A 24,367-nucleotide genomic window follows, 5' to 3' on the forward strand; every position below is an offset into this window, starting at 1 on the left:
ACAGGAAGGGGGGGGGCCCTCCTGCAGGCAGCCTTAGCTTTCACCCTGCAAGGGGCTGGTGTGCAAGAGTGGAAAGAGGGAAGCCAAGCCCAGGAAAGAGGTTCCCCAAATCCTGTGGCTGGCAGACAGCCCAGCATTCTCAGACAACAATCAGCAAAGGGACGAAATAGCTCTTCACCTCCCCGTGTGGCAGTCAAGGCTTGGCCCAGGCCTGCCTCAACTTGAACCCAGGACTCAAATGACCACTGGCACTGAGACCTGGGTGAGGGAAGACTCAGTCCTGCTATTCTACCCCTTCAGCCTTTTTCCATCCAGCTTCTGAGTAAGACAGATCAGGAGAGGTACCTTCAGAGAGGGAAAGAGGAAGGGGTGTATGTGTGTGTGTGTGAGAGAGACAGAGAGGAGGGGTGTGTGTGTGTGTGTGTGTGTGTGTGTGTGTGTGTGACAGAGACAGAGAGAGAGAGAGAGAGGAGGGGTGTGTGTGAGAGACAGAGAGGAAGGGTGTGTGTATGTGTGTGTGTGTGTGTGTGTGTGTGTGTGTGTGTGTGTGTGTGTGTGAGAAAGAGAGGAGGGGTGTGCATGAGAAAGAGAGGAAGGGTGTGTGTGTGTGTGTGTGTGTGTGTGTGTGTGTGTGTGTGTGTGTGTGTGTGTGAGAGAGAGAGACAGACAGACAGACAGACAGAGGAGGGGGGGTGTGTATGTGAGAGAGAAGAGGGGTGTGTGTGAGTGTGTATGTGAGTGTGAGAGAGAGGAGGGGTGTGTGTGAGAGACAGAGAGGAAGGGTGTATGTGAGTGTGTGTGGGGGGAAGGGGGTGTATGTGTCTCCGGGTGCTCATCTTTCCCCTGATCCCCGAACTCTGGCACTAGGTCAGCAGCAGCCCCCTGGCATAGCCCCCTCCTGGTTCTCCTGCTCTCTTCCTGATCCAGCCCATCCCAGGCCTAGCAGGGTAGGAGCGGGCTGCAGCCTTCAGCTAATGGGTAAGCAGAACAAAGTGCATGGGATGAGAAGAGATGGCTATTGCAGCCCGTGGACAACCACCCACAAACACGCCAAGCATCCTTCCCTGGAGGTGCAGGATCTGGCTTCAAATTCCAGAGATTTACTACTGGGATGACCTCGAGCAAGTCTCCTGACCTCGGGGCCTGATTTTCCTCCTCCGTAGGATCGGGGGCTGGACTAGGTGGAGGCCCCTTCCAGCTCTCCACCCAGGAGGACCCTGGGAAAGTCCTTGGGTCTTAATTTCCTTATCTGCAAAATGAGGAATGTGGACCAGCTGCCTCGAGGCACCTTCCAGGCCCACAACTAGGGATCTAAGATCCTGGGGGAAGGATTTACAGCTGCTGTTCACTGGTCACAGGCTCCCCTCCCACATTGGTGATCACCCTCGATTGACTGTGCCGCTGGGCGGCTTTCCTGCTTTGAAATCCTCTGATTCCCTTTGCCCCCCACCCCAATCTCTCTTCAAAAAAGGGAAAATTCAAAAAAAAAGGGGGGGGGATTAAGTTACCAACCCACTAACCATCAGCAAAGAAAAAGGATCCGAGCAGCCTAGAGCCCGGTTGGTCCAATGCCTCGATCCTGGGCTGCTCATCTTTGCTCCTAGCTGCCTCCCTGATCTGTAAGGACCCCACTTCTCAGACTTTGTCTGGCCTCACATAGCCGCCTCCCATGCCCTGAAGGCCTTCCCAGGTGCTTCTCCCCTAGAACACCCTTGGGCCGACTACGAGGCCCTCCCTTACTGAGATGCCCCACCTCCACCAGGCACCTGCTGCTACTGCTGACCAATAGGAAGGAGGCCTAAGCCCTGGGGCACTGAGACAAAAATGAAAGTGTCCCTGCCTTCAAGGGGCTTACAGTCTACTGACATATAAAGGAAAGGAGGTTAGAGGCTCGGGCATGTGAGCTCTTGGGTCCAGGAAAAACCCAGATGAGAAAACTCTCCAGCAGTCCAGGTGAGCGCCTTCCCTGTGAGTTCCCAGCAATCTTAGAGCGACCCTGGGCCACTGGGGCTAAGAACAGACTTTGGAGAATCAGAGACTTAGATAAGAAGCAAAAGCTGTCCTTATTTTCACTACGCTCTAACCCAAATGTGGTCTGTCCTTCAATTATGAATTGAAAAACCAAACAAAACCCCACCACTATTCTGAGAAGGGGTCCACAGGCTTTGCCCGCCCGCCAAAGGGATCTATGGCACAAAAACCTGTCAGGAACCTTGTGAGCGGGGGGGTGGGGGGGGGTGGGGTGGGGGGGGGGGTGGGGGTGGGGGGGGTGGGGGTGGGGGGGGGTGGAGACGACACACACAGCTTCACTTGCTCAGGGTCACACAGTTAGGATATGTGAGACTTGGGACTTGAACCCAGGACTCCCCATTTACTAGGCAACACTGCCTCTCCTCAATCTTTACAGACTGTATACAAAGTAAAAGTGTGTCTTCCCATGTGGCCCCTGTAGCTGCTTGTTGGCATCAGTGTCTCCACACACCAGTTTAGGTCTGTACTGGCTGGGGTCTGCACCCATCTAGTCAGGTGGTCCCTCCCCCCCAACCCCAGCCAGACTCTAAGCTCCCTGAGGGCAGACCCCCTTCCTCTGTGTCCTCCCCAGGACAAACATGGCTAGCATGCCCAGAGTGGCCACCCCACAGAGGATGCTGACCATCGGACCGGGAGCCTTCATCCCCCGGCCAGGTGGCATGTCAGAGGCCGGGCCTCACAGACACAAAGGAACCCACTCAGCGGGAGTCACTTCCTGATTTCTTAGAATCTCCACATCCAGCCTTGTAGCCCCATCATGGTCTCCAGTGACTTCCCGTAGCCCTCAGCTCTCCAGGCCCGAGTCAGCCGACTTCCCCAGAGGTGAATCAGCCCAGCTTTTGATTCCCTCCCTTCCCCCCAGCTCCCGGGGACTAGCTGTTCTGTCTGGATCCAGGGCCCTGCTCTCACTGGAACGCCAGTGACTCACTAGCTTGCAGGCTGCCTCTTTGGAGCTGTAAACAGGCAGTCAGCCTGACCTTCTCAGAGGGGAAAACCCGGCAAGTCTGGCCCCTCTCCAGGGGGCTCTGTGACCGCTCAGCACGACTTCCATCCCAGAAAGGCCCCCAGCCCCTCCCCGTGGCCATCTGAGGCCCTGGCTCCGTGTCCCAGAGGGAGAGGGAAAGGGACCAGCAGGGAAGGCCCTCCTGAGGGAACTGTCTTTGCCAATGCAGGCCGGCACCTTCTGTGCAGCCTTGGAGGGCTGCCAAGCCCGTGGAGAGGTCAGTGACGGGCTCAGGGTCACACAGCCAGCAGGCATCAAGGTGGACCTCGAGCCTTCCCAAAGCCGAGGCCAGCTCTCTGTCCTCTCACCAGGCACCTTAGACAACAGAGAACCCACGCCCTGTTCTGACAGAGAAGGAAACTGAGGCTTAGCCAGATGGAGTAACTTATCCAAGGTCACAGAGAGCTATGATTTAAACTTAGGTCCTTGGGGCTCCACAGCACTCCTCCCCAGCCTCCAGGAGGCCTCTGGAGAGATGAGGCCCAGAATGACAGCAAGGCCCGGATGGGGGGGGCTAGTCCCTGGCAGGCACTCTTTTAAAGTGCTAGCGATTACTATAGTATTTGCAATGCCATGATATATTAGTAAGAGAGAGCTTAAGGGGTTTCCCAACTTAATTGGTGGCACAGAACCTCAGGCTGAGGCCAAAGACGGAGGTTTGGAGCCCCCAGAACGGCCCAGCAAGACGACCAGATTTGGAGTCAGAGGTGCTGTGTTCAAATCTTTGCTTAGCCCTGTGGAACCTTGCACAACTTCACATCTCTTGACTCAGTTTCCTACTCGGTGAGATGAGGGATGATCCAAGGTCATACAAAAGTCTGCTCAGGAACCGATAGGGACTCTCTAGTGTCCCCACGGCAAAAAAGAAGAAAACTCCTTGGTCTGGCCTTGGGTGCCCTCTGTGATCCAGGCCCAGACTCCCGATGGTCCAGCCTTATTTACTGTCCTCAGCCTACCCACTCTCCATCTGCCTGCCTCCAGCATCCTGCTCCTCCCTCCATTCCTGGCCACTGTGCCCTGCCCACAACATACTCTCTCCTCATCTCCACTTCTTGGCATCCTTTCATGGCATAACTCAAGGGCCCCTTCCTCCAGGAAGCCTTTCCTGATACCCCCTGACGGTGAAGACTTCCTCCCAGTCTCCCCTTCCCCCAATATCCTTTGTGGAGATGTCATATTTACTTCTGTGTTCAGTGTTGTTTTCCTCCCAGGAAGCTCCTTGAAGCCAGGGGCCCTGGGAACTAGGGGGTACCAGAGTGCATAGAGCACTAACTGCTGATCAGGAAGACCTGAGTTCCAATCCTGCCTCAGACACTTGGTACCTGTGAGACCTTGCTCAAATCACTTCACCCATTTCATTCAGTCTCCTCAACTATAAGACAGGGATCATCATAGCCCCCACCTCCCAGGGTTGTTGAGGAATAAATAGGATTAATATTTGTAAAGGGCTTAGCACAGTGCCTAGCATATAGTGAGTGTTATATAAATGCTAGTAGTGGTGGTGGTGGTGGTGGTGGTGGTCTTTGGAGTCTCCACTTGTTACATTTTTTTTTTTGGTGAGGCAATTGGGGTTAAGTGACTTGCCCAGGGTCACACAGCTAGTAATTGTTAAGTGTCTGAGGCTGGATTTGAACTCAGGTCCTCCTGACTCCAGGGCCGGTGCTCTATCCACTGCACCACCAGCTGCCCCACTTGTTACATTTTAGGTGTGTACTTGCTCAATCCAACTGGACTGAGCTGAGTTGAGAGTATTAGCCCCGGTGACTTCCAAGGTGCCTTGAAGCTCTGAGTCTAGTAGATACTCAAGCAGTGAGTGGAGACTGGGAGGACCAGGGTCCCAATCCCAGCATTGCCCCCTGTGGCCCAGTTGACCTGGATGGCCCTGAGTGTCTGAAGCAGATCCAGAGGGCCGTGGCTCCTTTGACACGAATAGGGAATCCAAGCCCAGGGAGTGAGGCCGTGTCACCTGGAGTGACTAGCACACACCCAATGTTTGTGCATGTGCCCTGTATAGGCAGGGATCCAGGTGCCAGTCTAGACAAGCACAGCCAGCCAAGCCGTGCCATTTCATAACCCCAACAGCTGGGAAGCTATGTGCCAAGAGCCACGTCTCACAAAGACCTAGGGCCATCCCCTTCGGTCTGCCTGATGTCCAGCTGCTGGTGGGGAGGGCTGGGAATGGGTGAGGGAGATAAAGCCAGCAAGCACTCACTGCCCCAAGTGCACGACTCTGATATAATGACCCTGGTGAATCCGGTGCCTTGGCAGAGCCTGACCATGAAACTGCAGGAGGCAGACATGTCTCTGGGAGCAGAGACTTGCCTGCGGCCCCCTTTGCCAACAAAGCAGAACCAAGGACCAAGAGTCCAAGGAGGGCCCAGAACCAGGAGAGTGAGAGAATGTGAACTTGGAACTCAGCTCTGTGCTCACTGATGGGTCAGCCACATACTAGATTCCTACTCAGCTGCCATTGGGGTATCTGAGTGGCTCAGCGGACAGAACACTGGGCCCGGAATCAGGGAAACCTGAGTTCAAATCCAGCCTCAAGTCACTTAACCTTGTTTGCCTCAGTTTCCTCATCTGTAAAATGAGATGGTGAAGGAAATGACAAACCACTTTAGTATCTCCACCAAGAAAACCCCAAAATGGGTAACAAAGATCTGGACAGGCCTAAAATGACTGAACAACCCCCCTCGGTGGCCAAAAAGGAATATCTACTCACCACCAGCCCCATGACCGCCCCCCTCCACCTCCGCAAAGACGCAAAGACACACACACACACACACACACACACACACACACACACACACACACACACCTTCTTGTTTTCCCTGAGCTTTATACTTCAGAGTCTCTGGATGCCTGAACTACCTTTGCTCATCTCTGCCAATCTGTGCCTCTGATTCCCTGTACGTGGGACAGAAACAATCCTGAGGCTGTCCTGCTGGTCGCAGAAAGGGGCCATGGGGCACTGGAGCAGCCCAAAGCAGGCCATCCACCCTCTGAGATGCCCCGGGCTCAGAGTCCCATAGGGCTGGGATCTTTGCGTCTTTGTGAGTTGGAGCCCCAGTCATGGGGAACCTGTGGCCCCTTTCTCAGAATTGTACCCTGAAATGCAGAAGACAGCCTAGACAGCTCCAAAGGAAGTCAACAGGACTGAAATGCACTCATCCGCGTAGCCCGGCAAGTTCATGGCTGCCAGGTTAAGAAGGCCAGCTTTCAGGGTCTCCCCCTTCCCTCGGACATTCCAGAGGGCTCTTTAGTCTCATTTGCTGCCATCCTGGCCTGGGTGGGGAGTCAATTTTTTTTTCATGAAGAAACTGGACAGCTCTTCCGACCTTCCTGCACCCCCCCCCCCAGAGGTTTTCATCTCAGAACTCCCTGTTCCACCCACACTGACAAAGGTCAGAGTAATGAGGTGGAAAAGAGATTTTCCAAATGTTGGCTGCAGCAGCTCCCATCTCTAAGCAACAGAGGCTCCAGACTACACGGGGCTAGCTGCACCAACTCCCCCAGTGTTTGCTCGCTAATCAATGAACTTGGTAAAAGCGACAACTTGTAGAAATGGAAGGAATTAAGCAAACAAACCAAAGTGCACTTCCCAGACGGAGTGGGGGAAGAGATGGGGCAGGTCGGTGCTGTAGAAGAGGCTATGGTGGCACCCTGGGGAGGGGCTCCTGATAGGGCCCAAACAGAGCCTGGCCACGGCCACCAGCAGGGGAGTCAGAGGGCCTGGGTTCAAATCCTATGATTTGTGCTTACTGCCTTTGTGACCTTTGGCAAGTAATTTCACCTCTCTGAAGCTAAGGTTCCTCCTCTGTAAAATCAAGAAGTCACACTGGATGGCCTGAGGATCTAGGGTGCTACATTCCCCCGGCCCGGACACCCTCTGATGCCCGGGGAGACTGAGCTCAACACACTGGCCCCAAGGTCTAGACATGCAGTAAGATCTCTGAAGCCCAGAGACGCCTTCCAAGAGCAACCGCTTGTTATTGTAGAGCGAGCTCAGCTCGTCTTATTCACACGGTGGCTCAGGTAAGGCCAAACCTTTCAAGGAACGGGAAATCCTCAAACCCGAGAAGTGTTTGCATCCAGGGCCCTGTCACCACAGCGTGGGCTGTCCTGGCTCAGGTGGAGGCTCAGGAGAGAGCAGGAATAGCCCTGATGCCTGAGAGGTCCAGAGAACAGCTCTCTCCTCCCCTAGCGTCTTCTCAGCTGATTCCTGCATTTCTGCTTTCTTCAGCCCCAGCCGACGTTGACAAAGCAGTTTTCGCCCGGCTCAGCAGAAGTCTCAGGCAGCCCAAGAACATTGCCCAACACTCGTGACCCCATCCTTAGGTCCCTGACCCCAATTCCCCTCTCAGGGCCAGCTCAGAACGGCAGGAAGTCCGATCCACAAGGCACTTCTCCGCCACAAACTGTGCCCGTGGTCACTGTCCGGCTTGTGTAGAATGAGCGGCCAGCAGCCAGACTCCCAGAAAAGGCTATGTAGGGAGCCACTGACACGCCAGAGTTGGGTCAGGAAGAGAAGTAACCACTGGCTTACCCACGTCACTACTCCCCCTATTCTCCCCTGCCTCTCAAGCCTTTCCAAACAGAGAAGGAGAGGGGATCCCCTGATGAGGCTCATTAGTAACCCTTTCTCTGGGCCACCCAGAGAGAACAGTGGCTTAGGATCGCTAGATCCAAGGATGCGATGATGTCATCATTGCCACCATCGAAGCCCTCGTGTCCCCTCCCCCACCCCACGGCAGTACCTTGTTTAGTGAATCCTGGTTTGACAGATGTGCACTTTTACTTCACCCTTTGCTTCCTTAGGGGTCAGGTCAGTGTCACTGTCGACTTTTACCTCTTCAGGGAGGCAAACTGTAGGTGCTCTAAGCTTCTCTCCCCTCCATAATCCTTTCATTCCCACAAACCCAGCAGCCATCTTAAGACGACTCCCAGCTCTGGAGCTGTGACAGCCCTCACGGGCCTCCTAGTTTAGAGGCCCCCCAAGTTTACCAAAGAGGAAACTGAGTCCCAGAGAGGTTAACGCCCTTGTCCAAGATCTCACTGAGAGGAAGAGGCAGAAGCAGGATTTTAAGCAGGATTTAAAGCCGGGTCCTGGGGCAGCTAGGTGGCACAGTGGATAGAGCACCAGCCCTGGAGTCAGGAGTACCTGAGTTCAAATCTGGCCTCAGACACTTAACACTTACTAGCTATGTGACCCTGGGCAAGTCACTTAACCCCAATTGCCTCACTAAAAAAAAAATTAAAAAAAAAAAACCGGGTCCTGTGAACTTCTCCAGGTCCTTGGCACTAAGAGAAGCTGTGACCGGTGGCCACAGTCTGCCCATGTTTCTGAGGAAGCCTCTTTTGGCTTGAGGGCCGAACATTTTCCGATGTGAGCCCTCAGAGGCAGAGCCCAGTTCTTCTCTTTACAAGGGAAAGGCAATAAGTGACACACCCAGGAGTCAGTAAGGCTTGGCTTATTAGGAGGCAGGAGGCTGGATCCCCTGACCCTCTGAGGTTACTTCAGGCTCTAGAATCAAGCACTCTGAGGCTAAGCCCACTGAGCCCCTTTCTATAGGTTTTAGGAAGGAATCCTTTAGCTTTAGGAAAAAGTCCACAGCAGGAGTCATTAGGAAGCTTAGGGGGTGAGGGGGGGAGGTATAGGAGTAGCTGGAGCTGGGCAGCAGGGGAGAGGTTTACGGCTCCTAGGTCTACTGACCCGCAATCAGAGATGGGGATTTTACTAGTTTTGGCCCCAGATTCTGGCTTCAAGCCTACGAGGGCACTGTTAATGAGATGCTAATACCCCTCTAAGTATTTAATGAGAGGATAAGCACACCTTGAGTCTTTAAAGAGCCCAAGGGGTTCCCTTTATTCTCTGAGGTAGGTCGTGACCTGGGGCAGCTAAGCAATGGTTCAGTGGGGGCCCAGAAGCCTGTGGGAAGCCTGTGAAGATGGAGTGGGGAGGAAGGGGAGGCCCAGGGAGGGACAAGGGTGTGGACTCAAGTGCCAACAGGCCCAGAGCAACAAGCCTCCCTTTTATACTAGGCTTTCCATTATCACCTGGAGGTGTTAGGGGACAGATGAACGGGTGTGTACACACAGCTCTGAGCCGGCTTTGAGATTTGGTTCTTGCCCTTCTACCAAAGCAGGTAAGCTAACCCAGGGTGGTTAGGACCAAAGGGTTACTCTCCTATTTAAAGAGGGTTAAGCCAACTCATTTCCTCCTTCCTCCTGGCTCTGTTCCCTCTGATTGCTTCATAGGCTTTCCACCGGCTATTGCCCTCTGCAGGAGCCAGAGTACAGCTGTCCAATTACCCCAGGATATGCCCCTTCCAGGAGAATAAAGCTCTATCCCAAAGGAACTCTCTAATGACAAAATGTATCTCCTTCCCCTTCTTTGCAGAGGTGGGGGACTATGGATGCAGAATACTGTGTGTGCGCGCGTGTGCGCACGCACGCACGCACACACACACACACACACACACACACACACACACACACACGGCTGATGTGGTTGATTTGCTCAACCGTCCCTGCCCTTTTTTTGTTCTTTGTTACAAAGGATGGCTCACTGGGCAAGAGAGAAGAGAAGGATATGTTCAGAAGTGACAGTGGTATAAAAACTTCTGATACTTACTTTGACAGTAAAGAGAACCTTTAGTTCTCTGACTAAAGCATCTTGTCATCCTCATTCATCACTTTCTGCACCCTGCAGTTGCCTAAACTGTGGAACAAGAAAAGTCTTTTCTGGCCCTCCCTAGCACAGAGCTGCTTCCCTTTCTTCTTCCTTGTTATATTGTCTCCTGGGCTTCATTTGTCAAACCTGCCTCTCCCAGGAACCCGGAGCCCACTTTCCCCATAACTTGGTCTTCCTGTGAAGGATAAAGGACAGGTTCAGCATCCAGAAAGCGGCTCCCCACCTTCACTGCCCCAGGGTAAGTGGTGCCAACTCAGAAAGAAAACAGGTCCTCCCTTACCTAAAAGGCAAGGGTAGGGTGTGGGGAGGTTCCAGCCAAGGTCTTCTTTTAGGCTGTGCTGCTAGTCAGGGCTCCTGACTATCATGGTGCTGGTTGTCAGAGACAGAGGAGAAGGAAAAAGGAGAAGACAAGAAGCTAACAGGCTGAAGACCTTCAACAACCTGAGCTAAGGACAAGCCAACTCACTGGGTTGGAGTGGAAGGAGCTTGGCTTTGAGCCAGCAGAGACTTCAGAGAGCACCAAATCCAACCCCCTCATGTCACAGAAGAGGAAACTGAGGCCCAGAGAAGCAGAAGTGGCAGGGCCAGGATTTGAACCCAGGTCCTTTGGCTCCACACCCAGCCTTATTTCCACTCTATGTCCCTGTGTCCAGAGGACCACAGACTTCATCCCCTCGAGCCTCTTGAGATACAAACTCCTCCCTTGGGTTTGCTAGTGGGACTGAGCAGGAGAGATGCCCCCCATGCCAACTTCCTGCTGGTTTCCTTTACCAGTCATAGATAGATGCAGGGCTGGAAGTCCAACACCCATTTCATGGATGAGGAAATGGAGGCCCTCAGAGATCGAGTGATTTGCCAAGGGTCACACAGTTAGTGTCTAAGGTAGGCCCTATCTTTCCAACTCTACATCCAGAGATAGTTCCATGTCTATCCATGACAACCCCTTTTGAGGTCTAGTCAGCAAAATCGAGAGCATCAAGCAGGGGAAAACATTCTCCAAAGCACAGACACACGGACGCCAGGAGCAACAACTGGAGACAAAGCAGGTCCCCACTGATGGGTGAATGGCTAAGCAAATCATGGTGGAGAAAAGTAATAGGATATTACTAATCTATCCAACACAAACCATGTCTAGGATGAACACAGAGAAACCTTGGAAGACTTACGGGGGCTGATTCAGAGTGAATCAAGAAGAACCAGAGAACAATGCACACAGGGACTACGATCATGTAAACACAAATGCATACCGGACCATCACAGCGACCAAGGCTGGGCCCAGACTGATGAGGAAATACGCCTCCCTCCATCCCTGACAGAGACTTGGGGACGCTGCTGGACAGGGACAGACCCAGCCGAGGCCGTTCTGTTAGGAGGGAAGGCTTGCCACACGGAGGACCCGGGAGGTGCCGTCTTACCGTCAGTGACGTGAAGGTCATGCACATCCCGCCGAAGCCATTCAGAGACAGGGAGATGAAGATGAGCACGGAGAGGGCTGTGGGAAGAAAGTGAGAACAGTCGTGGGGGGAGGAAGCCAGGCCTGAGCCCCTGACCAGCGCCCACCCAATGGGGCCCTCCTTTCTCCACTCCTCCTCTGATTTAATGGAGAGGAGGCTGGAAAAGGAGAAGACAGAGAATCTCTCCTCAGAGAGAGGCTTCCTCTCTCCTTCTCCCCTTAGCGACAAGTGAAAGCAGCATACACTCAACTCAAACAGAAATAGCACCCCCGCAACTCCCAGCTCTGGGGAGGTTCGGAATCTGCCCTGCCTCCCTCCAACCTCTGGAATGCCCTGTGCCCTCCAAGCCTCCACTTGGTCCGAGGACCCGGGGGCTCTCCTCCAGCTACCCGATGTGGAGTCTGTCGGCATCTATCCACATACAGGCTGTATGTGGTCTCCCCTGGTTAGAGTGGAAGATCCCTGAGGGCAGGCACTGGCTTCACGTTCTTGCCACTCACAGTAAGTGCTCAGTAATGCCTGTTGACTGAATCTCTCCCCATGGAGGTAGATGTCCCTCGAGGGCAGGGGCTATTACACTTTGTCCCTGTTTTCCCAGTCCCTGACACAGTGTTTGGCATGCAGGGGGTACTTTTGATTTTAAGAGGCATCAGCCACCCCAAAGAGGAGGAGGAGGAGGAGTGGGGATTAGTGACCCGGATGCTTTCTGGAGGGCCGACCAGGTGCTACAAGAACGCCCTGCCCACAACCTCAAGGGCTTCTGTCCCTGTTGCAGCTGGATGGGTGCCATGCTCCACTTGGCATGCCGGGGTGGGCGGCTGGGCCGGGCCTGGCTGGGCAATGCCGCTGAGGCTATGTGTCATGCGTTCCTCTAGCTTCCCTGTGGTTTTCCTGGGTTGGTGGCCCAGCTGGCTCCTACCCCTTGACCCCAGCCCCTCTGGGGCCTCATGGTGGCAGTGCGCTAGGGGAAGAGACATGCTTGACTTCTCCCTCTAGCCTTGAATACTCACAGTTGGGGTTACTGGCTCCATAGGCGATCATCAAGCAAGACACAGAGAAGCAGGCACTGAAAACAAATGGGAGCCATCAGCCAATGGCACCGAGACCCTTCCAAGCCAAGAGTGAGGGGGCAGTGAGTGGAGGGAATTGGAGAGATCTTGCAACTTGGGGCTTCCTACCACTGGAATCAGAGCCACTAGAGAGATGGGGGCCCCTCATCGGCTTGGAAAACTGAAACCACTCGACTCCCCCAATCTCGAGGCGACGTGATGGCACAACAGAAACACACCTGTGCCCAGCTTGGAGGAGAACGGAGACTGAAATCTGCCTCTGACTTCTAATAGCCTGGTGACACTGGGCAAGTCCATTCATTTCTCTAATGCTCTGCTTTCTCATCTGTAAAATGTAGCTTCTCATCCCATAGGACGGGGTGAGGGAGGAACTTTATAAACCCCAAAGCATTAGCGAGAGAGAGCACGTCCCAAAACTCTTGGTGCAACTTTAAGCTTTTGACTTTGGGGGCACCCTGTAAAAATTTGAGTTATTATAATCATCAATAAGATAATATACGTACAAAGTGTATGTAAACCTTAAAGCACTAATTTTTTTAAATTTTCTTTTTGATCATAAACTTAATCATTAGCAAACACAAACCTCTCTATATACAGAGAACAAGAAGGAAGGCTTCACATGAAACAGTTGGGTTTTTTTAAACTAACGTGTTACATTTTAACACCATGCGAGTAACATTATTTATATTACTCAAGAGAAGCCCTGGCCCTTCCCAACTTCATTTGATATACAGACCCCCACAGTCCTTTCCAACAAAAACTGCCAAAGGAAATACTCAGGAAGGGTCCTCATTTAGCTGGAGACTGTTTGGTAAACCTGGCCATGAGCCCCCCAATGGAAGCCTACTAGATCATCGATTGAGAACGAGAAGTGACCCTAAAGGTCGTCTAGTCCAACCCTCTGCCCCGCTTCCCTTTTTAAATTTAATTTTTGGGGGGGGCAGGGCAATGAGGGTTAAGTGACTTGCCCAGGGTCACACAGCTAGTAAGTATCAAGTGTCTGAGGCCAGATTTGAACTCAGGTCCTCTTCAATCCAGGGCCAGTGCTTTATCCAATGAGCCACCTAGCTAACCCTTTTTAATTTAATTTAATTTTTTGGTGAGGCAATTGGGGTTAAGTGTCAAGTGTCTGAGGTCAGATTTGAACTCTGGTCCTCCTGAATCCAGGGCCGGTGTCTCCTTCCCTTTTTTATAGATGAGGAAACAGAGGCCCAGGAGCCTGTCCATGGTCACACAGGTAAGAGAGGCAGGGTTTGACCCTGGACCCCTGACCTTGGCCCTTGTTCCCTGAGGACAGGCACAGTGTCCACTGTGCTCTATTTCATGATTCTCCCTCTAAGTCACCAGTGCCCTCTCAGGGTTTTCCCGGCGAGCTTCACAAAGGTCACTGATCAAGTTTAGGCCAAGGCTGGCGGGCCCCACAGCCAGGTAACTGGCCAGCCTCCATTCACAAGTCCTTAATACTAACCTGCCAAGCAAACGCAACTTGCGAGGGCCGTATTTGTCCATGACGATGCCCAAGGGCAGAGTGATGGCGCTGAGCAGGAAGGAGCCCACGGTAAAAGCCAAGTTCAGCATTTCATCCTGGGCCTTACAGCTGAGCCAGTTGTTCATCCAGCTCACCTCTTCCTGCTCTGCATCTTGTGCTTGGCCCGAGCTGTTGGTGACATTCTCTGCAAGATTGAAAGAAAAACACCCAAATGCAATGGTGAAGATGATGGTGTTGACAACAGAGGCTAGGCAGGGAGGCCAATGAATCCTTGCTGAAAGGGTATCAAGGCGTCGTGGAAGCAAGCCCCTTGGAGCTGGCCGCCCCAGGCCAGACAGGCCCAGCCAGCCTTGCAGAAACCACAAGGCACCCTGAGGTGGACACATCTTGACCACCATCTCTCTCCCCTCCCACCCCATGGGGATGGCTCAGAACCTTGAACTCAAGACCCAGGAGAATCGCCATCATCCTGAGAAGCTGCCTGGCCCCTGTTCCTGCAGATACTGTAGCCACAGTAAGGAAGGCTTGTGCCACCAAAGTCAAATGGTCCAACATCAGAACTCTATGACTTTATCCTCGGGACTGACATTCAAGAAGAGGTCCTGCTTTGACCATGGACTCTTCCATTTGACCCTTTCCAGAGAGGCTGGGATGTGAGCTCTGCCTGGAACAGGGACTGCCTTCCTATCTCCAATGCTTAGCTGGGGGCTTTGCACTCAGTAAGGGCTTAATAAATGCTTTCTTCATTCATCCCCGTGCTCTCACTGCCTACCTGAGGCCATTTCAGTTCTGACTGGCCTACAGAGCTTTCACTCAGTGCTTCAGGGCAGCTCTGGGGCATTTGAACTGGCCCCAGGCTGCCCCCTAATCCCAACACTCCTCAGGTGTCAGTGTTGGCACCTTGCCCTCTTGAAGGTGAAATTCACTTTGTAACAGGCCCAGGACAGCAAGTTTGGCCCAGAAACCCTGGAACTACCTTGAACATGTACAGTAACCCAACCCGACAGGTTTCCCAATTCAGGCCTTGCCAGAGTCCTTGGAACCCAGTGCCAGCTGGGACCCCCGGGTCACCAACCAAGGGGAGAGCAGCTTAGCTCCGTTCAGGCCAGCCTGGATTAGTCCAGAGTGACCGAGGTCAAAGAGACAAGATTGATCCGGACAAACAGCGAAATCAAAAGGGCCCTTATCTCATCGCCTTCAACTCTATCACATGCCAAGGTCAATGACCACCCCAAAATAACGCACAGATCAGCTGGCATAAGGGCCGGCCTTGGATGGAGTATGGGGAATTCTGGCCCTTACTGCTCTGACCCCTGGAGACAAATGCAAAAAGCACTGGCCCAGCTGACTTGGGGGTGAAAAGAGGGGGGAGAGGAAGGGGGAAGGAGGGAGGGGGATAGGCAGTTCTTCCCGGGAGCACACATTCTTTGACAGGGAGAATAGTTTACAAAAGGGCCGGTCTCCTGCTCCCAATCCACGTTTGGCTGAACCTCAGAACTGGGGTGCACTGGGCTGCCAAGCTCCTGATGATTTTTTTTCGTCTAGGCTACACCTCTCTTCTCTCCTTGTATGTCAGGACTATGACATAACTAAGCTGAGCATCTTGTTCTTTGTGTCAGGATCTCCCTTTGCAAGCCGCCCCCCCCCCTTTTTTTAAATAGAGAAGGAAGTTCCTACTTCGTGGCCTCCCGCTTACATTCTCAGTCTCAAGGGCCTGACCTGGCCCCTTTGAACACGCCTGGTCACAGTTCATGGTACTGTGGCTACCCCAGTGATGCAATCACAGCCCCAGCCTGGACTGTCACCTCCCAAGATCCCAGGCAGTGAGGCCCAGAAATAGGAGGCCAGTGTGGAGAGGGCAGGGGAAAGGCCTAAGGTGAACTGAATATCCCAATTAGCTGAATGAGATTTGAAGGGCGCTGACTAATGGTGCAAAGGCAGGCCAGGCCCTCTGATTAGCCTGGGGTTGTAAACTGACTTTCTTTTTCATTCCCAAGTTAAAGAGGGAGCTTTGTGGGGCTTTCCAGCGGCCTAGCATTACAGCGCACTAGGAGGGTGATGCTGAAGCTGCAAATGATGCTGCTCTTCTGTCAGCCGGTAGCTTCCCGAGCTCGCCTGCTTGTCTCAGGGCCTCACTGTCTCACTCCTCTTCTCCTCTCTGAATGATTTTTCTAAAGATGCCCCCGTGAGCCTCTTTCCCCCTTTTGCTAGGCCCCGTGGAAAGCCCACGCGCTCTCAGGAAGAGGAGAGGAGAGACAAGAGAAAGCCTTTGGACACAGAGGCTGGCCAGCCAGAGTCCTGCCTTGCCCACAGATGTCTAATTCTGCACCTCCAGTCGTCTCCTAAGCCAGGAAGAGAGTTGCGTGCTTCACATCTGGTTTGATGGTGAGAGGAGGGGAGGGGAAATGATGCTGAAGCTGTCAGCTTAAGCTGCCCCCTTCCCCTGGACCCAGGTGGGGACCAGTTATGGGAAAACTAGACCCTCCAAGGCTCCCTGCTGAGAGATGCCTTAACAGAAGCTGCCAGTGTGTGTGGGGGGGGGGCCGGGGGGCCGGGGCCTGGGCCCTGCCAAGCTCTGATTAATGCCACTGTATTGGTGTGGTGCCGGCTTGGGCCTCAGAGACAGCAGGCACAAGGCAAGATCCTGGCCTAGCCACAGGTCCAGCCGGCCCCCAAATCTGGGCCCACAGATTATATCGACCATGTGTGTAAGAGATGCTAATTAATTAAGATAAACAATTAACTAGGTACAGGAGAACCAGCCTGGCCAGGCCATCAGTCAGATCAAGAAGCAAGAAAATAGGGCAGCAAGTTGTTTGAGGGAAGAGCCGGAAAGGATCTGAAAGAGATTGAATTCCCAGAGCTGAAGACATCGGGCCGGCATCAAGGCTCACACAAATGAATCCAAGCTGTCTTCCCTTCTCTGGTTTTCCAAGAGAGAAGCCTTGTCCTAAGAGGTGGCCAAGCCCCCCCCTCCCCCCCCCTGCCGAGCAAACCCCCCCCCCCCCCGGGCCCCAAGCTTCTCCAGAATGGCCCCATCCAGCCCAGACTTGAGAGGCCACTTCAGACTCTGCCTTGGCAAACCATCCTCTCGGCCAGAACTTCTCAGGTATTTTGGTCTCAGGATCCCTCCACATATCCTTAAACATTCCAGAAGAACACCCCCCCCAGCAATGTTCCCACCCTAAGAGCTTTTGTTTATAGGGGTTCTATGGAGCAATATTGTCCCTACTGGAAACTGAACAGAGTTTTGACATTGCAGATCCCTTGAAAGGGTCTGGGAGTAGGGTTGAAGCCCAGGGGTCCCTAGACCACACAGGGAACCATCTTTCACAGGATCCCTCCTCGGAATGTTTTTAAATGTATAAAATAAAATCTACAGGGTTACAAAAGAAGTCAATTATGTTGGAATAGTTCTCAAAATTAAAAAGAACAAAAACAATTCAGGAATAACCTCCCCCCCCCAACAATTTATCCACAGACCCCAGGATAAGAACTCCTGCACTGATCTATTATGACAAAGGGTTGTTTTTTCTCTTAAGACAGCTCTTCCTGTGTACCAACCAGCCCTGCTGCCACCAACAGGAAGCAAGCAGGCCCCATTTGAGTCCCTGTGTTGACAAGGTCTCTGTAGGGAGCTGACCTACCAGGTTAGCTGAGCCATGGTGAAAAGAGCAGAGCTCTGGGGAGGAGGAAGGAGCTACATGACCTTGGATAAGTCCCTTCTCATTCCTGGGCCACTCAAGGCCTCTGAGGGCCCTTCCAGCTCTGGGGCCCGAGACTTATGATCCTTATATGGAGTTGAGGCTGTTAGGAACATTTTCCTGGTTTCTAGTAGAAATAGGGCTCCCTGCCAGCCCCACCCGCTGCTCCTGGCTGTGTCCTGGCAGGGCAAGCAGATGAGGGCGGGCACCCCTTCCTCCCACCTCTCCTTACACATGAGCCCAGTCATCCCAGCCCCTCCTGAGCCTCCTTTCTCATTCCTCTTGACAAGGGATGGCTCTCTGGGCTGGAGGAGGGGCAAGATCTTGGGATAAGCAGAGGATGTAAAAACAAGAGACAGCAATAACATTTATTTAGTGAAATGGGGGGGGGGGGGCTGGACTAAGTTCTGGTGAAAGGCAAATGCTGCTTCTTGTCATTTACTCCCTGTGTGACCTTGGGCAGATGCCTGAACCTCTCTGAGGCCTTGTTTCCTTAGGTGGCCTAGAAGGCGCCTTCCTGCTGAAGTCTAGAATATCTTGAAGATCCCTCCCAGTTAACACAAGCTATGGTTTGTCTTCTCTGTCTCTCTCTCCTTCCCCCCTCCCTCCCTCCCTCCTCTCTCTCTCTTTCTCTCCCCCCTCCTTCCCTCTTTCCTCTCCTCTCTCTCTCTCTCTCTCCCCCTCCCTCCCTCTTTATTTCCTCTCTCTCTCTCTCTCTCTCTCTTCCTCTCTCCTCCCTCCCTTTCTCCTTTGCCCCTTCCCCTTCTTTCTCCCCCCCCTCCCCTCCTCTTTCTCTCTCCAACCCCCCAAGTAACAAGACCATGAGAACAGATAGGCAAAGAAGGTGGGGAGGCCCAACTCTGCCTCCTGGTTAGACAAACCAAGGGGCTGCCCTGTTGGGACAGCATCCCAAAGACACTGTGGTTTTTCCACAGCTCTGTTGTTCCAACCAGGTGGAGGGTGATGAAGGGAAGGAGGGAGAAGCAGAAGCCTTGTAGCAGGGTGCCAGGGGTGCTGCCCCTTCCCCTGTCTGAGACAGGGGCAGTGGGGCTGATCAAAACCTGAGCCGAAGGATGGAGAAGGGTGCCCAGAGGAGGGAGGCCAGGCTGGGGAAAGACCTTGAGAAGCTGCCACAGCCCAGAGAACTTAAAGGGGTCCGGCCTGGAGCAGACTTAGGGATGTGATAGTGGTGTTCCAGCACGGAGGCCACTAGTGCTCCAAGAGGGAGTCGGTTTGTTCTGCTTGGCTCCAGCAAGGACACGTGAAGACAGATTTCTGTTCCTAAGAGCTCGGACCTGCCCCTCCATGTCCCTGAGCCTGGTTCTGTAGGGGGTGTCTGAGGACCCTGATGGCTCAAAGTCTCCAGGGTGGATTCAGAGGCTACCGAGTCCAACTCTCTAGTGTTCCAGACCAGAAACTGAGCCTAGGGAGGGACAGTGACTGTCCAGGTCACAGGAGCAAGTATGAACGGCAGGATTTGAACTCTGCTCCCCTGCCTCAGACTCCGTCCTCTTCCCACTCTATCCTAACCTTCCTAATGCCTGGAAGGTTGTCTGACAAGGGAGGCCTTCAGAGGATCAGAGGATCGAGCTGGACAGGACCTTAGAGGTCACTGAATCCAATCCCTTTTAAACAAGAAGGAAGTGAGGCGGAGAGAAAGGTTTGGTGACTTGTCCAGGGTCACACAGCTAATAAGTGTCTGAGGCAACATTTGAACTCAAGGCCTGGCACTCTAACCCCTATACCACCCAACTGCCTCAGATCACAGGATAGGCTGGGGAGGGAATTCTTGTCTGTGTGTGGGTTGGACTGGATGGCCAAGGAGGTCCCTTGGAGGCCCCTCCAGAGAAGCAGAAAGCCACCACTTAAATCCCAAGGCAGCTCATTTTGTTAGTTGTTAGGACATTGCTGGGAGGTAGCATGGTCTGATGAGGAGAACCCTAGGTCTGGAGTCAGAGCCTAGGCTTGAATCCTACCCATGACACTTGCTAACTGGGTGACCCTGAGCAAGTCAACTCGCCTCCGATCCACCTGGAGATGGGTGGGGCTGGAGGGGGTTCACCTGCTGCTGTGGAGCCACAAGGGAAGCAGGGAGTATTATCACATTCCTCTCTGCCTGGGGTAGAAATCCACACCTTTTGTTGGCAGCAAAGTAAGATCATCATAAATAACCCAGCAGAATGCCCCAACAGCACCCCACCCACTGCACCATCCCGCCTGGGCCGTGCCTCCTGACCACCAGCAGGGCCTGGCTTGGTCACCCTGGCTCAGATGGCCACCCAGGCCTGCAAAGCCAGCCAATCATTTCCTTGTGGGAGCCACTGGGTGCCCCGTTCCAGGAAAGGGGAAACAGAAAGAGGAGAATTAGTAGAACGAGGGTGAGGGAAGAGTAGAAATGGGGCTGTTTACCAGAGGCCCTGGAGGAGGGGAGGAGGAGACAATACAAGGCTCTGTTCAAATGAACTTCACCACAACAGAGTCAAAGAAAGCAGTCTGTGCCAGATGCAACAGATGTCAACGGCTGGGGAAGGGAGCGATGCCCACTGGGCTCCTCTGGAGAAGACTCACTCACATCTACAGGGTGCTGTAATGTGGTCTCACCTGAGCCTCACCCAACCCTAGCACTACTGGCTACTATTATCCCCATTTTACAGATGAGGGAAACTGAGGCTTAGAAAGTAAGTGACTTGCCCAGGGCCATGCAACCAAGAAGCCTTCTATGGAGTGATCCTAACATAAGCAGCACAGCACAGGGAATAAGAGCACTTGGACTGCCAAAGACCTGGGTTCAAATCCTGCCTCAGACACTAATTAGCTGTGTGATTGTAGCCAAGTGAAGCCAATCAATAGACGAGCGTTCATTTAAGGACCTGCTATGCTCGGAGATACAAGTACAAAAAAGGAAATAATCCCCTAGGCTCAAACTGTGTCCGTTCTATTGGAAACTGATGAAAGGCAGTCCCTCTACCCACGATGTCAATGCACCTACCTTGATTCCCAACAGATTCTGAATCCCACTAAATGAAAATCCAATGACAAAAGTCAGGGTCCTTGAGGATTACTGACCTTACTAAACTTGACAAGTCTTTTTTTTTGGGGGGGGGGGGCTGGGGCGGGGTGTTAAGTGACCTGCCCAGGGTCACATGGCTAATAAGTGTCAAGTGACTGAGGCTGAATTTGAACTCAGGTCCTCCAGACTCCTGGGCCGGTGCTCTGTCCACTGTACCACCTAGCTGTCCCAACTTGGGAAGTCCTTAGAACAAAAGAGGCCTCCACACAGCTTCTTTTCCACCCCACCCCATGGGATGCCAGGCTCAGAGAATACATTGCCAACTGGGCTCAACCTGAACAATCCCATCCCAGGCTCTCCTGCCCTTCCCTGAAATCCTCAGTCCAGTCTATCCGGCAACAGGAAACATCTCAGTTCACCAAAGGAGATGTGGGGGAGAGGTCAGCCTCAGATACCCAACAAAGAGACAGAAGACGGACTGGTCCCATAGCCAAACAGGGCCTTGTTGCTCTCACAGAGCTGTGTGGATACAACCCCCCTCCTTGTCTTGTCTCAAGGAGAAAATGCCCAGAACAGGGACTGGCAAGTCGCTGTAAACATCCCCACTGTTTGGGGGCAAGAAAAATCCCTTAGTACTGCTCAGCATGAAGGGGGGTGTCACAAGGCCGTCCACAAGGTCCCTGAGAACCAACACTAACCAGACAGAATCCTTCTGGGACACAGAAAACAAGGGGAAGCCAGCTGATGGGGGAAGGGAGACCAACTAGGTGGTGGAGAGTGAAGGCAGGCACAGTGTATGTGGGGGGAAGGAGGGAGGAACAAAATTATGCAAGGGATGCTGGGTAACAAGGAGACGCCACTTGCCCAGGAGGGTGTCGAATCTCACTCCAGACAATGTGCCCACCTGGTTATGCAGCTGGCTCCATCAGAGGGATGGGGCATCCACCCCTCCAGCCAGGGCAGCCACCCGAGAGCTGAGCCATCCAGGGCTTCGTTTCCCAGTCTGGGGTTCTGGGATAGCAAGAGGTAAGAGGCTCACAGGACAGAATACACCGGCTCTAAGAGATCAGGCCAACAGTGACCCCCGGGCCCTCTTTGGAGAAGACAGAGGTGCAAGCTGCTGAAAGATGAGGCAGGGGAAGGAAGGCAAGGCGGACAGTACAGTGGCTCAAGGCCTGGCTTTAGTGACCCTGGGCAAGTCACTTCCCTGGCTCATGCCCCAGGCACCTAAGAAAAGATCTCAGCCTCCTGTCTGTGACCTTCTTGTTTTGTTACCCTGCTGATCGTGGCACTTCAATTATCCCCGGTTTCTTTTGCAATCCTAGCGTTGTATTTTATGAATCGAAAAACATTCTTCTGAGAAGGGTCCCGAGGTCCCACTGGACTGCCCAAGGGTCCACAGGAATGCCAGGATGGCCAGTCTGCGTCAGCAGAAGGAGTTTCCTCACCGCTAATGAACTCACCAAATAAGCAGACTCAGCAGCCCTGGCTGGTCCTGGTGGATTTCTCCCCTCCCACGCCCATAAACTAAAAAGATAAAACAGGTGACGCAGGGCCACTTAAACCACTGCAAAAGTGAAAGGGTGGACAGTTAGGAGTCCTGAACCTCTGCCCCAGGAGCACGGGAGGCGACCATAAAATGGGAGGGCCCCAAAGCATCACTCACAAAGTCTAGGGTTCCCACTGGAAGGCAGGGGCTGAAGGGGAGGGGGACTCAGAGCTCTCCGGCCCAGAGATGCCTCGGCCCCCCAGCCACAGGTCAGCCCCCATGACCCGGGTGACCTAGTGATGGCATTGCCAGCATGCACCAGTCATTGGGGTGCCCCAGATGAACTCAGAAAAGTCTTGGCCAATGGCCCCTGACACAGGGGCACAATTGTGCAACACATAGTCTGCCCCAGTGTGCCGGAGTCACTGTAATGCAAGGGAGACTCTGCTTATAGCAAACTAAATACCGAGGTGGCGGGGCAGTGAGACACGCTGGCATCGAAAATGCCCGCGTTTACAGGAATATCCTGTTGCATGTCCCTGCCTGTTGTGTCCTAGGCGGCCTTGGGATCTGCAGTCTTAGCCCTCTCTTCCTGCTTGACAGGAGGACAAGACCTCTCCTCTCCCTCCCTCCTTCTCCCTCTCCTCTTCTCCCTTCCTATCCTTCCCTCTCTCTACCTCCTCTCTCTCTCTGTGTCTCTTTCTCCTCCCTCCTTGTCCCTCCCTTTCTGTCACTGTCTCTCTCTCCCTCTCCTCTTCTTTCCCTATTGTTCATTCTCTATCTTAGTCTTTCTCTCTTTCTGTCTCATTCCCTACTCTGCCCCTCCAAAAAACGAGGAGCTTAAGGGCTCAGAGGCCGTGGGCCTGAGCCCTGGTTCTGCCATTCGCCAGCTCTGGGGCCTTGGGCACCTTTCAGGGTCTCCAGTTTCTTCATCTACAAATGAGCATCACAAAGCTGCTCTACTCTCCACCTGAGAGGCAGCTTAGCGCACGGAAGAGGAAGCCAGCCTCAGACCCAGGCAGGCCTGGCTTCCAGTCTCACCACAGACCCAGCCTGCCTGTGTGGCCCTGGGCAGGATACTCCATTTCCCAGCCCCCTTTAAGGCAGCCAGCTGCTCCCTAAGACTCTGGCCCATAAAATAGGGGAAGCCCTGCTTTGGCAGATGGCGCTTCCTCCCAAGGAGTTTCTTAGGCCAACAGAATCACAGGCCTCACCCCACCCCCCACCCCCATCGCCCCCAATAGTAAGGCCTAAAGAGGCCAGGAGTGTGGGGAACTCACAGGATCTCAGGTTTAGAACCAAAAGAAGACTCTGGGTTTCCTTATTTCTTTTTTCCAATGAACGAGCCCTTATTCCCCCATGCTCACTCCCCATCCTGATTTGTTTTTTTTGTTTGTTTGTTTGTTTTGGTGAGGCGATTGGGGTTAAGTGACTTGCCCAGGGTCACACAGCTAGTAATTGCTAAGTGTCTGAAGCTGCATTTGAACTCGGGTCCTCCTGAATGCAGGGCCAGTGCCCTATCCACTGCACCACCAACTGCCCCTCCCCATCCTGATTGAACAATAAAAAAGGAAAAAAAACCCACTCGTAACAAATATACCCGGTCGGTGGATACATTCCCTGAGAGCCAGGCCCCATCCAGGTCTCACTGTGCCATTCGGGTCTATCCCCAATCAATTGGGGGATAGTTCTCTTAGTTCTGCTTGTTCCTAAAGGTCTTCCCAGTTTGGGGCCTGAGACTGTCCATTTCATCACGTCTTATGGTGCAATAATATTCCAATGACACTCATAAACTATCATTTGTTTTGTCACCAACACCCTCGATTTACACTTAAGGATACTGAAGACCTGCCTCCCTCCATAATTAAAGGAGTCACCCACGTCCTGTGATTCCAATGACAGGGAGGCAGATGGGATCAAGGAGCTGCCCTTGGAGTCAGGAAATGCTGGGTTCAAGTCCCACTTCCAGCCCATCCAGACAGTGTGACCCTGGGCAACTCACTTCCCCTCTAAATGCCGGCAGACAACTCTCTAAGACTACAAATAGCAGAGAAGGTGCCTGCCTTCAGTGAGCTGTAGAGAGTTTTCTCTCCCAAGAGTTCTCTCTAACAATGAAATCACACAATGAAGTCTCTGACAAGAGTTTTTGCGATAAAAATGCTCTGTATATGTTAAAGTGTAACTCTGTACACCTCTCATCTCCTACGGTAGACAGTAAGTTTTTGGGGGCATGTATCGAGTTTTATACAACTATGTATCCACCACAACCATAAACCAGACTATGCCTTGTGCCCTGGAGAATGGTACCTTTGAACCATGGGCCTCCTTAAACTGTATTCCAAGAGACTGGGCCCCAGAGCACAAGAGACTAGGAGAAAGAAGAAGCCAGGCAGCCTGGGCTCCAGTGTAGGGGAAAGGACAAA

At 53.1% G+C, this 24,367-nt stretch overlaps 1 protein-coding gene across 5 annotated transcripts in view; it reads right to left on the minus strand.

Moving 5' to 3' along the window:
- SLC43A2 (solute carrier family 43 member 2) overlaps positions 1-24,367 on the minus strand; it is an 87,537-nt gene that overhangs the window by 55,797 nt on the left and 7,373 nt on the right. For all 5 annotated transcript variants that reach the window (XM_044001158.1, XM_044001155.1, XM_044001157.1 and 2 more), the window contains 3 exons: positions 13,721-13,925; positions 12,193-12,248; positions 11,144-11,220 (listed from right to left, as the gene is read on the minus strand). In XM_044001158.1, the coding sequence (XP_043857093.1) occupies positions 11,144-11,220; positions 12,193-12,248; positions 13,721-13,925 (338 nt within the window). The remainder of the gene's footprint in view (positions 1-11,143; positions 11,221-12,192; positions 12,249-13,720; positions 13,926-24,367) is intronic.

The sequence above is a fragment of the Dromiciops gliroides genome, chromosome 4 (assembly GCF_019393635.1).
Source record: "Dromiciops gliroides isolate mDroGli1 chromosome 4, mDroGli1.pri, whole genome shotgun sequence".
In the NCBI taxonomy this organism is placed as follows: Eukaryota; Metazoa; Chordata; class Mammalia; order Microbiotheria; family Microbiotheriidae; genus Dromiciops; species Dromiciops gliroides.